This window comes from Nicotiana attenuata, unplaced genomic scaffold (assembly GCF_001879085.1).
Source record: "Nicotiana attenuata strain UT unplaced genomic scaffold, NIATTr2, whole genome shotgun sequence".
Taxonomy (NCBI): Eukaryota; Viridiplantae; Streptophyta; class Magnoliopsida; order Solanales; family Solanaceae; genus Nicotiana; species Nicotiana attenuata.
Window position 1 is genome coordinate 74,266 of NW_017671771.1, and position 11,873 is coordinate 86,138.

Here is an 11,873-nt window from a genome sequence, read left to right on the forward strand (position 1 = left end):
CAAGTTCCTCGGCTTTATGGTGTCAAATTGGGGAATCGAGTTCAACCCTGATAAAATCAAGGCAATCAAAGACATCACAGTCGTGGATAGCTTCAAAGCCGTACAAAGATTAACAGGGTGAATAGTCGCTTTAGGCCGGTTCATCTTGAGGTCTTCGGATCGGAGTCACAGGTTCTTCTCACTACTCAAAAAGAAGAACAATTTTACTTGGACCCCGAAATTCCAACAGGCATTGGAAGAATTAAAGTGGTATCTTTCGAGACCACCATTGCTTCATACTCCAAAAGCGGACGAGCAGCTCTACTTATATTTGGCAGTCTCGGAAGTTGCGGTAAGTGGTGTCCTAGTTCGAGAAGAGCAAGGTACGCAATTTCCTATTTACTACGTTAGCCGAACTTTAGGTGAAGTCGAGATCCGGTACCTACACTTAGAAAAATTAGTGCTTGCTCTAATAAGCGCCTCTAGGAAATTAAAACCGTATTTTCAATGTCACCCAATTTTTGTTGTAACCACTTACCCCCTTCGCAACATTTTGCACAAGCCCGAACTCTCGGGCCAACTGGCCAAATGGGCTGTGGAGATTAGCGGGTACGATATTGAATGTCAACCCAGAACAACCATCAAGTCTTAAATATTGGCCGACTTCAAGCCATCCCTCGTACCCGAGGTCGAAAAGGAACTATTGCTAAAATCGGGTACATCCTCGGGGGTGTGGACCCTTCTCACAGATGGTGCTTCGAACGTGAAGGGGTCCGAGCTAGACATCATTTTGAAGCCACCCACAGGCAATACAATTAGAATATCTATCAAAACCCCTAAGTTGACTAACAATGAGGCCGAGTATGAGGCCATAATTGCAGGTCTCGAGCTGGCTAAAAGTTTGGGAGCAGAGGTCATCGAGGCCAAGTGTGATTCCTTACTCGTGGTTAACCAAGTCAAAAAAACCTTCGAGGTTCGAGAAGATCGAATGCAGAGTACTTGGACAAACTGCAGGTAACCCTACACCGGTACAAAGAATGGACCCTATAGTATGTACCTCGAGAGCAGAACAGTGAGGCCGATGCCCTTGCAAATTTGGGGTCATCAGTCGAAGATGACGAATTTAGCTCGAGGACTGTCTTACAACTTTCAAAGTCGGTAATCGAAGATGGCCACGCTGAAATAAACTCCACAAGCCTAACTTGGGATTGGAGGAACAAATATATCGATTATCTAAAGAATGGGAAGCTTCCGTCGGACCCTAAGGAATCGAGGACTCTGCAAACGAAAGTTGCACGATTCACATTGGCCGAAGATGGAACATTGTACAAAAGGATGCTCGATGGGCCATTGGCAATATGTTTAGGTCCGGGAGACATCGACTACGTCCTATGAGAAATTCACGAGGGTACTTGCGGGAACCATTCCGGTGCCGAATCACTGGTTCACAAAGTCATCAGAGCAGGATATTTTTGGGACGGTATGGAAAAAGATACTAAGGAGTTCATTCGAAAATGCGACAAATGCCAAAGACATGCACCAATGATCCACCAACCCAGGGAGCAACTTCATTCAGTCATATCCCCATGGCCGTTCATGAAATGGGGAATAGATATTGCCGGCCCTCTGCCATCGACCCCAGGTAAAGCTAAGTTCATTTTATTTATGACTGACTATTTCTCTAAGTAGGTTGAAGCACAGGCCTTCGAGAAAGTCATAGAAAAAGAATTCATAGACTTCATTTGGGATCATATCAGATGCTAATTTGGGATATCCACCGAGATCGTATGCGACAATGGGAAACAATTCGTCGGCAGCAGCATATCAAAGTTCCTCGAAGATCACAAGATAAAAAGGATCCTGTCGATGCCATATCATCCTAGTGGGAATGGACAGGCCGAATCAACAAACAAGACCATCATTTAGAATCTAAAGAAAAGGTTGAACAACACTAAGGGGAAATGGAGAGAAATTTTGCCCGAAGTCGTTTGGGCATATCGGACAACGACAAAATCCAGTACGGGGGCAACGCCGTTCTCCTTAGTATATGGCGCCGAAACTCTGATCCCGATCAAAGTCAAGGAACCAAGCGTCAGGTTTTGATACACAACGGAAGAATCAAATCACGAGGCAATGAACACAAGCCTAGAATTGCTAGATAAAAAACGGGAAGCTGCCCTCGTTCGAATGGACGCCCAGGCGAATCGAAAGATACTACAATCGAAGAGCCAATCTTCGACACTTCAAAGTTGGGGACTTAGTTTTGAGAAAAGTTACCATTAACACTCGAGACCCAAACAAGGGAAAGCTCGGCCCAAAATGGAAATAACCATATTTGGTCCTCGATGCCATTGGAAATGGATCTTACAAACTTGGCACGATGAACGGCGAACAATTTCCGAATAACTGGAACATATCACTCCTCAAACGATACTATTGCTAAGGTATGACTCTCTCCTTTTTTCATTTATATTTGATACTAACTTATTGCAGGTGTTCGATCGAAGACATCGGGAAATTCTTCAACACAAAGACCTCAGGTTTTAAAGCACGCGTTGCACTCTTTTTCCCTTAGATCGGTTTTTGTCCCAAATGGGTTTTTCCGGTGAGGTTTTTAATGAGGCAACAATTATTTGTGCTACCTGGGGACAATTCAACAGTATCCGAGACTTCTTTACAGTCAACCTCAAATACTGGGGGGTGTAACCCTCGGATGTTATGTTTTCAAGGAAAATACTTTCTGTCGGCAGGGTCTCGATAGGTAAATTTTGTAAAGGACCAAACGGTCAAATGAACCGTGCCCGTGTAGATTACTCGAGCCCTAATGGAAAAACATGTACGCATCAACGATCTATTGAAAGATGCATCTTTTCCCTACCAAGTGTTCCATGACTTAGTGAAATTTCTACTTTACAATTTCATACTTACGATCTATTGCGAAAACCGGCTCAAGAGCCAATCGCAACTAAACCTCGAGCAATTAACCCCGCACTCGGGGACTGCCGTCCGAAAATCGACATGCTCGAATTATTAAACTTCGAAATCATAAGACCTCAAAAAGGCAATCCTCGATTTTATAGGCCATGGCCGCCTCACTCGAGGACTGACACTTTGGACAAGTTTGAAGTATAGCCGAGAAATAAGCCCAAAGGGCAAATCTCAAGTTAAAGGCTATGGCCAAACTAACACGGTTTGGAGACCTCCGAGTTCTGTAATCAAACAGGCCTTCAAACATTATCATAAAACCGGTTAGAAAAAGCTACCCCGGCAAAGTTACAAAGGGTTTAGATAACATCAACCCTCAAAAACCTTAAGAGGTACCAAATTGTTCGAACTCTCGAACAAACTTATGCTAAGGCATAACAAAGTTTTTCGATAATACTGAATCCTAATGGGTCCAGATTTATCTCATGCTAAGGCATAAAAACTTTTTATATGAGTAAAACTTTCTAAGACGAAAAGGGAAAAAGCCACTCTTTTAAGGCCATATCGGCCCGATTCAAAAGCCTAAGGGCCATTAAATTGTTGAGTTCGAGTATCCACCCTCGCTCAACCGAAGCCTAAGGGTTTTTCCTACTCCGAGTTCGAGCAATCACTCACTCGATTATAAAGACTATACCAATCTGACTTCGACAAATTTTTGCAAGGCAACGAAGTGAGTCAAATTTTTTACAAGATATAAAGTATATCAGAATTATCATAAGGCGAAAGTGAAACAGAGTTTTCACAAAACAGAAATCAGAGACAAATCGGAAAGAAAAGGGATCTCTCATATATGCAAAAATATTTACAAAGACCACTCAGGGTCTTACATAAAAAGTCCAAAAAAAAGAAGAAAATATTCTAAATGCCAATCATCCCCGGGAGCCTGATCTTCGTCTTCTCCGCTCTTGGATCCGTTCGCGCTCCCGGAGTCATCATCATTGGAAGAAAGCAGCGCTCTAGCATCGGCCTCAAGTATTATCACCTTCTCGATATCGGCGGCAAGGTCGTAGCCAAGAGCATAAATCTCCTCGAGAGTCTCTCTTCGAGATTGAAACTTGGCATGCTCAACGGCCCAATATGATCGAGTATGGGCTGTGTCAGCCGCTGCCTTTGCTCGAACTTGAGCAGCTTCAGCATCATCTCGATCGACGGCCACCATCGCCTCAGCTTCAGCCTTTATTCTTCCTGCCTCAGATGTGGCCTTTGCAAGCTCAGCGGCCGATCGAGTCTCGAGCTCCTCAATTTTCTTGGCTCGGACCAAGCTCTACTCCTTCATGCTTTGGAGTTGAAGCTCAGCCGAAGATAGCTGGGCTCGAGCAGTATTTTTCTCCGAGGCAAAGCGGTTCATGTTCTGCTTCAACCCCAAAGTCTCTGCCTCCTTCATCATGGCCTCCTCACGAAGCTGCTCGATCTTTTTGGCCTTTTGCTGAACCTGCAGGGTCAAAGTACTAGTCATCATCCCCGAATTGAGACATTGAACTTCTAAGAAAACTCTTCATTACATGTTCGATCAGGTCGGTCTGTTCTTTGTGAGCTTTGGCCAGTTCAGCTCGGAGGTCATTGATCTCCTCTTTTTTTGCCCATTGAAGAGTTTGAGGGCATCTCTCTCCTCAGTGAGCCTTTTGAGATCGTCTTCACACCGTTTAGCTCGGCCCGGGATTTGGAAAACGCTTCTCGATGAAGCGTCATGGCCTATGGAGAAAGAAAGGGAATCAGGCAAAAGGAAATAAAGGCAAACGTAAAACCAATAACGGGAGCTGAAGTCTACCTTGCTCAGGAGTCGCTGAGCCTCATCGAAAATGATCGATGCATCTAGATCGTAAGTATCTTCGACTCCCGCAAAGCAAATGTGGAAAAGGTCCTCTCCCTCGTGGGTCATCCCCACATCGGGGGTCTCCATGGCCTGGGCTTCTTGAATTTGCCCTTCGGAAAATGAGGAGAGGGGCGGTGAATCATCAACGTTTATTGCCCCAAGCAAGTCACTTGGGGCGTTCTCTTCATTCCGAAGGGCCTCAGAACCGGCCCCTTCACGCACATCCGCCGATTGCTCATCACGGCGGGAGGCATCTTCAGCCTCCGAGGACTCGGGGACTTTGCTCGAGCCACCTATCAGGACCTCCTCGGTCCGAGGCTAAACCTCTTCTATCATCACCGGCTTCGCGGCCTTTGGGACCTCTGTGCCCCTTTTTCGAGCCACCAGCTCATAGTGAGCATCTTCTTTTTCCTCTTCTTCATCTCGTAGTCGCTGAGCTACGTCGGCAGGCAGAGTGGCGGTGTCATTCTTTAATTTACGAGCCTTGCTCTTTTTAGGCTTTGGAGTCTCGGAGGGCAAGACACTTTTTCTTTTCTTCTCCTTCGATGGCTTTGGGACCTGGGGTGGTACCTCCTCCTCCCCAGACGGGGGCCTCATGACGATATCTTTCCCAAGGCCTATATGAAAAGAAATCAAGTAAGCATAAGAGGGAAAAACATTTCAAAGCCATCAGATGCATGAAGAAAAGGCTTACCATGATTTTTGGCCTCCTATCGGCCCCTTGCTAAATCGCGCCACGAGCGCTCAGCATACGAAGAGGTCGAAGCTAAGGTCTGAACCCAGCTCTCGAGGTCTGGAATAGCACCAGGCATCCAAGCGACCACTACATCACAAAAAAGGATGTCAGTAAAAAAAGTAAAGGAAACAAAATAGTGAATAAAAGCTAAAGGAAGGATCGACTTATGCTCCATATTCCACTTCTCGGGAAATGGCATCTTCTCGGTCGGAATTAGGTCGGAAGTTTTCACTCGAACAAACTGACCCATCCACCCTTGATACTTGTCCTCATCTATGCTCGAGAACAACACCTTAGTGGCCCGACGCTAAAGCTTTAGCAAACCCCCTCGAAAGAGACGGGGCCTATACAGCCTCATGAGGTGGTCGAGGGTGAAAGGCGACCCTTCTTTTTTGCTCGCAAAAAATCGAAGCAAAATAACAATCCACCAAAAGGAAGGGTGGATCTGGCCTAGGGTTATCTGGTATTGGTGGCAAAAGTCGATGATAACGGGATCGACAGGGCCCAACATGAAAGGATAAGTGTAAACACTCAGAAACCCTTCCACGTGGGTAGTAATGTCTTCCTCGGGAGACGGAATCACCACCTCTTTCTTCTCCCAATGGCAGTCTTCTTTGACCTGCTCGAGGTCGCTCTCAGTTATCGAGCACATGTACCTAGACATCGGCTCACACGGGCCAGGAACAAAAGAAGTCTTCTCAACTTTGAAGTCAGAAGAAAGATCGCACCCCATCTCGGCAACACATTCCTTAGGGCGCGGCTCCACCAGTGTTTTATCACCGGCCAGCCACGATGAAGAAGCCTTTTCCTTTTGAGGAACGGATTTTGGATGTTTTTGCCATTTTTATATGGATTCAGAGAAAGAAGAAGATGAGATTTGTAGTTTTGAAGAAAGGTTGGTAACGAGGCCTAGAAACTATGCAATTACGGAGAGGCTTAATTGGATATGAAGAACTTCGAAGATTTGCAGAAAGATTTGAAAAGCTCAGAAGGATTTTGAAGATTGGTGCAAGAAAAATTCAATGTAAAAGTTTAAAGAAGTGAGAAGGAGACCTATTTAAAGATTCACTGCAATGGTTCAAAGGCACTAGTGGCCGACCATCAACTGACGTTCATTAATGATCTTGGGAACTGAACCGATGCGATGCTTCGGTCGCTTTTGTCGCATACGTCACAAGGGTGACGTCATAATTGGTCGAGGTGTAAAATCGAAGGCTCAGTTCGTTTGTTCTCATTACACTCCAAGAAACGAGGGGACTAGTTGTATACAGATAAAATTGGACTTGTCCGATTTTGCCATTTAATCGAAGACCAAGGAATCACGTCGAGGGTCAGTCTCGTGATGGATAAGGTCAGAACACAAAGATAAAGTATCAAGCTCCCGAATCGAGGTACTCGTCGAATTCGAATTTGGGAAAGAATATGGGTGTTAGTATTAGTGTAAATGGGTATTTGGGTTGGGTTAAATGGGTATGGGTTTAGAATACAATAAAAACGAAAAAAAATTAAAAAAACTTACCTGGCAGCCCCCAGCTTGGCGCCTGGCGCCCTGCCTGGCGCTGGGGTTTTGGAAGATACTGTTTTTGGCGCCACAGGCAGCGCTGGGCGCTGGCCTGGGCGCTGTTCACGTTAAATTTTTTTTTAAATAAACATCCCGATCCCCCGAGCCATATATATACCCAATTTACACGTCCTACACCATTACATCTAAAATTTCTATACCTATAACGAAAATGAAATACTCTACCTATTCTAAAAGAAAAAGTAAGAAGTTAAGCTAGGAAAGCAATAAAAATTGGGTTGCCTCCCAACAAGCGCCTGATTTAACGTCGGGGCACGACGCAGAGTCTCGCTTACTCATCAGCGAGTACAACCTTGGTCTTCTCATGATTTATCACTCCTACCCAATAATGCTTGACTCTATGACCATTCACCAAGAATTTCCTCTCACCATTTAAAGCTCGCAGCTCGATTGCACCATAAGGAGTGACTCTCACCACCTCAAAAGGACCTGACCATCTTGACTTTAGCTTCCCAGGGAACAGCCGTAGTCTAGAATTGAATAATAATACATGTTGTCCTGGCTCGAAGTGACGCGGCTTGATATGCTTGTCATGCCATCTTTTTGTCTTTTCTTTATATAGCTTAGCATTTTCATAAGAGTGCAGCCTGAACTCATCTAACGCATTCAACTGCATAAGCCTTTTCTCGCATGCGGCTTCAAGGTCCATGTTCAGCTTTTTAATGGCCCAGTATGCCTTATGTTCCAGTTCGACGGGCAAGTGACATGCTTTCCCATAAACCAGCTTGTAAGGGGACGCTCCAATTGGCATTTTATATGCAGTCCTATACGCCCATAAGGCATCATCTAACTTTGCAGCCCAATCCTTCCTATTTACACTCACCGTCTTCTCTAATATCTGCTTAATTTCTCTGTTTGACACCTCAGCTTGCCCACTTGTCTGAGGATGATATGCTGTAGCAACTCTGTGGCGAACTCCATATTTAGCTAGAAGGTTATTCAACAGTCGATTGCAAAAATGAGCCCCTTCATCACTGATTAAAGCACGTGGAGTCCCAAATGTTCTTCTTCACAAAAGCTGCTACCACCATGGCATCATTCGTTGGCAAAGCAATTGCTTCCACCCATTTTGACACGTATTCAACTGCTAGCAAAATGTATTTGTTTCCTCTGGACGGTGGAAATGGCCCCATAAAATCTATCCCCCACACATCAAAAAGCTCAACTTCTAGAATGTTATTTAAAGGCATCTCATGCCTCCTTGTGATTGTTCCCGTTCTCTGACATTGGTCACACTTCTTAACGAATGCATGGGCATCTTTGAATAAAGTTGGCCAAAAGAGACCGGATTGTAACACCTTTGCAGCTGTTCTATCTCCTCCATGATGGCCCCCATAAGGTGATGCGTGACAATCATACAACACTAATTCCACCTCTTTTTCAGGAATGCATCTCCTCATCAACTGGTCAGCACATTGCTTGTACAAATAGGGCTCATCCCAGTAGTAGAAGTTCACATCATGTAAAAACCTCTTTCTAGCTTCAGATTGGATTTCTGGAGGAAGTACCCCACTCACAAGATAATTCACATAGTCTGCGTACCATGGGGGAGGGTCTTGGGTTATAGCAAAAAGTTGCTCATCAGGAAATACTTCTTTAATTTGGCCACCCTCCTCCACGTGATCGTGATTTTCCAACCTTGATAGATGGTCAGCTACTTGGTTCTCTGTCCCCTTTCGATCTCGTATTTCTACATCAAACTCCTGCAGCAATAAAACCCAGCGCATCAATCTAGCCTTAGATTCCTTTTTTGTAAACAAATACCTAATTGTTGCATGATCGGTATGGACTATGACTTTCGTTCCCACCAAGTATACCCGAAATTTCTCAAAGGCCCACACAACAGCTAACAACTTTTTCTCAGTGGTGGTGTAATTCAGTTGTGCATCATCAAGAGTCTTGCTTGCATAGTAGATGGAGTAAAACACCTTGTCCTTCCTCTGGCCTAGCACTGGCCCAATAGCGAGGTCACTCGCATCACACATAAGTTCAAATGGTAAAGACCAATCGGGTACCACAATAATGGGAGCAGTCACCAACTTCTTTTTAAGTTCTTCAAATGCCTTGAGGCAAGCATCATCAAAGTTGAAAGTTACATCTTTTTCAAGTAGCCTGCACAGAGGGGTAGCAATTTTCGAAAAATCTTTAATAAAGCACCGATAGAAACCCGCGTGTCCCAAGAAACTCCGGACACCCTTCACTGAAATAGGTGGAGGTAATTTTTCAACCGCCTCCACCTTCGCTTTATCAACTTCAATGCCACTCCTAGATACTCTGTGACCCAACACGATGCCTTCTTATACCATAAAATGGCACTTTTCCCAATTCAGTACCAGATTTGTTTCTTCACACCGGGCTAGCACCTTACTTAAATTGCTCGAGCAATCATCATAAGAAGACCCAAAAACTGAAAAATCATCCATAAACACTTCCACGAATTTTTCCACCATGTCGGTGAAAATAGCCATCATACACCTCTGGAAAGTGGCTGATGCATTACAAAGACCAAACGGCATTCGCTTGAAGGCAAAAGTGCCATAAGGACAAGTAAACGTAGTCTTCTCCTGATCCTCTGGGCATATGACAATCTAATTGTATCCCGAATAACCATCAAGAAAGCAGTAATATTCATGCCCGGCTAACCTGTCTAGCATTTGGTCAATGAATGGAAGTGGGAAATGGTCCTTGCGATTTGCCTTGTTGAGCCTTCTATAATCAATGCAGACTCTCCACCCCGTAATAGTGCGAGCGGGGATTAGCTCATTCTTCTCGTTCTCGACTACAGTCATTCCTCCCTTTTTGGGCACACATTGAACCGGGCTTACCCAGTTGCTGTCAGAAATAGGAAAAATGATACCTGCATCGAGCAACTTGATTACTTCCTTTTTCACCACCTCTTTCATAATGGGATTTAATCTCCTCTACTGCTCCATACTGGGCCGGTGTCCGTCCTCTAAAAAGATTTTATGCATGCAAAATGATGGACTAATACCCTTGATGTTAGCTATAGTCCACCCAATGGCCTTTTTGTGCTCGCGGAGTATTCTGAGCAGCTTTTCTTCTTGAGTGCTGGTCAAGCTGGATGAAATAATCACAGGCAATGTCTCACAGTTCCCCAAATAAGCATAGCGCAAATGCGCTGGAAGTGGCTTGAGTTCTAGCTTCGGAGCTTCTTCAATAGATGGCCTGGGAAAGGTCAGAGTAACAGGCCTGTCCAACTCTTCAAATTTTCTAAACCCATGTACATAACTACAGGACATATCCAGTACTTGCTCAATTTCTCCTATCATTTCATCTTCACTATTTTCTACATCCCCAATCAATACTCGCTCAACAGGATCTGCAGGGCTCATATAGGGTACTAACGATGTGGCATCACTCTCCACCACAGAGATCATGGATAACTCTTCATAGTGGGCTGGTAACTTGAGTGCTCTATAAACATTGAAGACCTCCACTCGATCACCCACTCTCATTGTCATCCTTCCTTCGCAGACATCGATAATAGCTCGGCCCGTGGCTAAGAATGGACGCCCCAAAATAAATGGGACTTCATGATCAGGCTCGTAATCCAAGATAATGAAATCATCAGGGAATATGAAGGAACCCACTTGAACTAGGACATCTTCAATCACTCCCTCAGGATAAGCAAGGGAGCGATCAGCTAACTGTAAGATAACTGTTGTTGGGCGTGGCTCACCCAACCCCAACTGTCTGAACACAGATAGCGGCATCAAATTGATGCTTGCTCCAAGATCACATAAAGCTCGCCCAACCGCATGTTTACCAATCCAGATTTGGATAGTGAAACTACCTGGATCTTTCAATTTCTGAGGTAACTTGCCTTGAATTCTGGAACTGCACTCCTCAGTGAGTGCCACAGTCTCGAACTCGGACAGCCTCCTTTTATTTGCCACAATATCCTTGACGTACTTTGCATATTTGGGTACTTCTTGTAAGATGTCAACCAATGGAATATTAATTTGCACCTGCTTCAAGATATCAAGAAACTTTTAGCATTATCTCTTAATTTTTGCAATCTTTGAGGGAATGGAGGTGGTGGCCTTGCAACCAATTGTGGGGGTTGCTCAGCCACCGCCTCTCCAGCTGGTTTCTCTGGCTCCTTAGCTTTTTCTGATGTTCATTCTATAGTGGTTGGATTCTCATTAAAAGTCACATGTTTCCTCTTTTTAGACAGAACTTCTTCTAGTTGTCGCCCATTCCTCAACGACACGGCATTAAGGGCCGCCCTAGGATTTGCTTCAGTGTCACTTGGAAGAGCTCCAGCTGGTCTAGTGTTTTGAGCACTGGCAAGCTGTCCCATTTGACGCTCCAAATTTCTCACTGTTGTGGCGAGGGCTTGCTGTTCAGTCATCATTTTTTTCAACATGTCTTCAAGGTGACTTGTAGAACTCGCTTGTTGTTCAACCTGAGGTGGTCTATATTGCTGTAGGTGCTTGAGGCCTGTATTGATTCTGAGTGCCCTGGTTTCCACCCCAAGAGAAGTTTGGGTGGTTCCTCCAGTTGGGATAGTAAGTGTTCCCATATTGTCTTGTTTGGCCCCTATTTGAATTACTCACAAAGCAGACAGACTCTGGGTTTGCGGGGTATATGTCGCTCGTGTGCCCCTCTCCACATATTTCACAAAAAGCTTGAACCTGTTGCACCGGTTGTACTTGTTGCTTGTTGATACTCAAGTTCATCTGATTGACTTGATTGGTCAGTGTAGAAATCTACGCTGATAATGCTGAGACGACATCTAACTCAAGAACCCCTGC

At 44.7% G+C, this 11,873-nt stretch overlaps 1 protein-coding gene across 1 annotated transcript; it reads right to left on the reverse strand.

Moving 5' to 3' along the window:
* Positions 1-7,366: 7,366 nt before the first annotated feature.
* Positions 7,367-11,470, reverse strand: LOC109210126. The gene is made up of 8 exons (XM_019373496.1): positions 11,273-11,470; positions 10,021-11,084; positions 9,739-9,927; positions 8,913-9,207; positions 8,705-8,798; positions 8,321-8,590; positions 8,083-8,233; positions 7,367-8,000 (listed from the first exon to the last, which is right to left on the reverse strand). Exons 1-8 carry the CDS (start codon positions 11,468-11,470, stop codon positions 7,367-7,369), a joined length of 2,895 nt encoding a protein of 964 aa, XP_019229041.1.
* Positions 11,471-11,873: the final 403 nt, after the last annotated feature.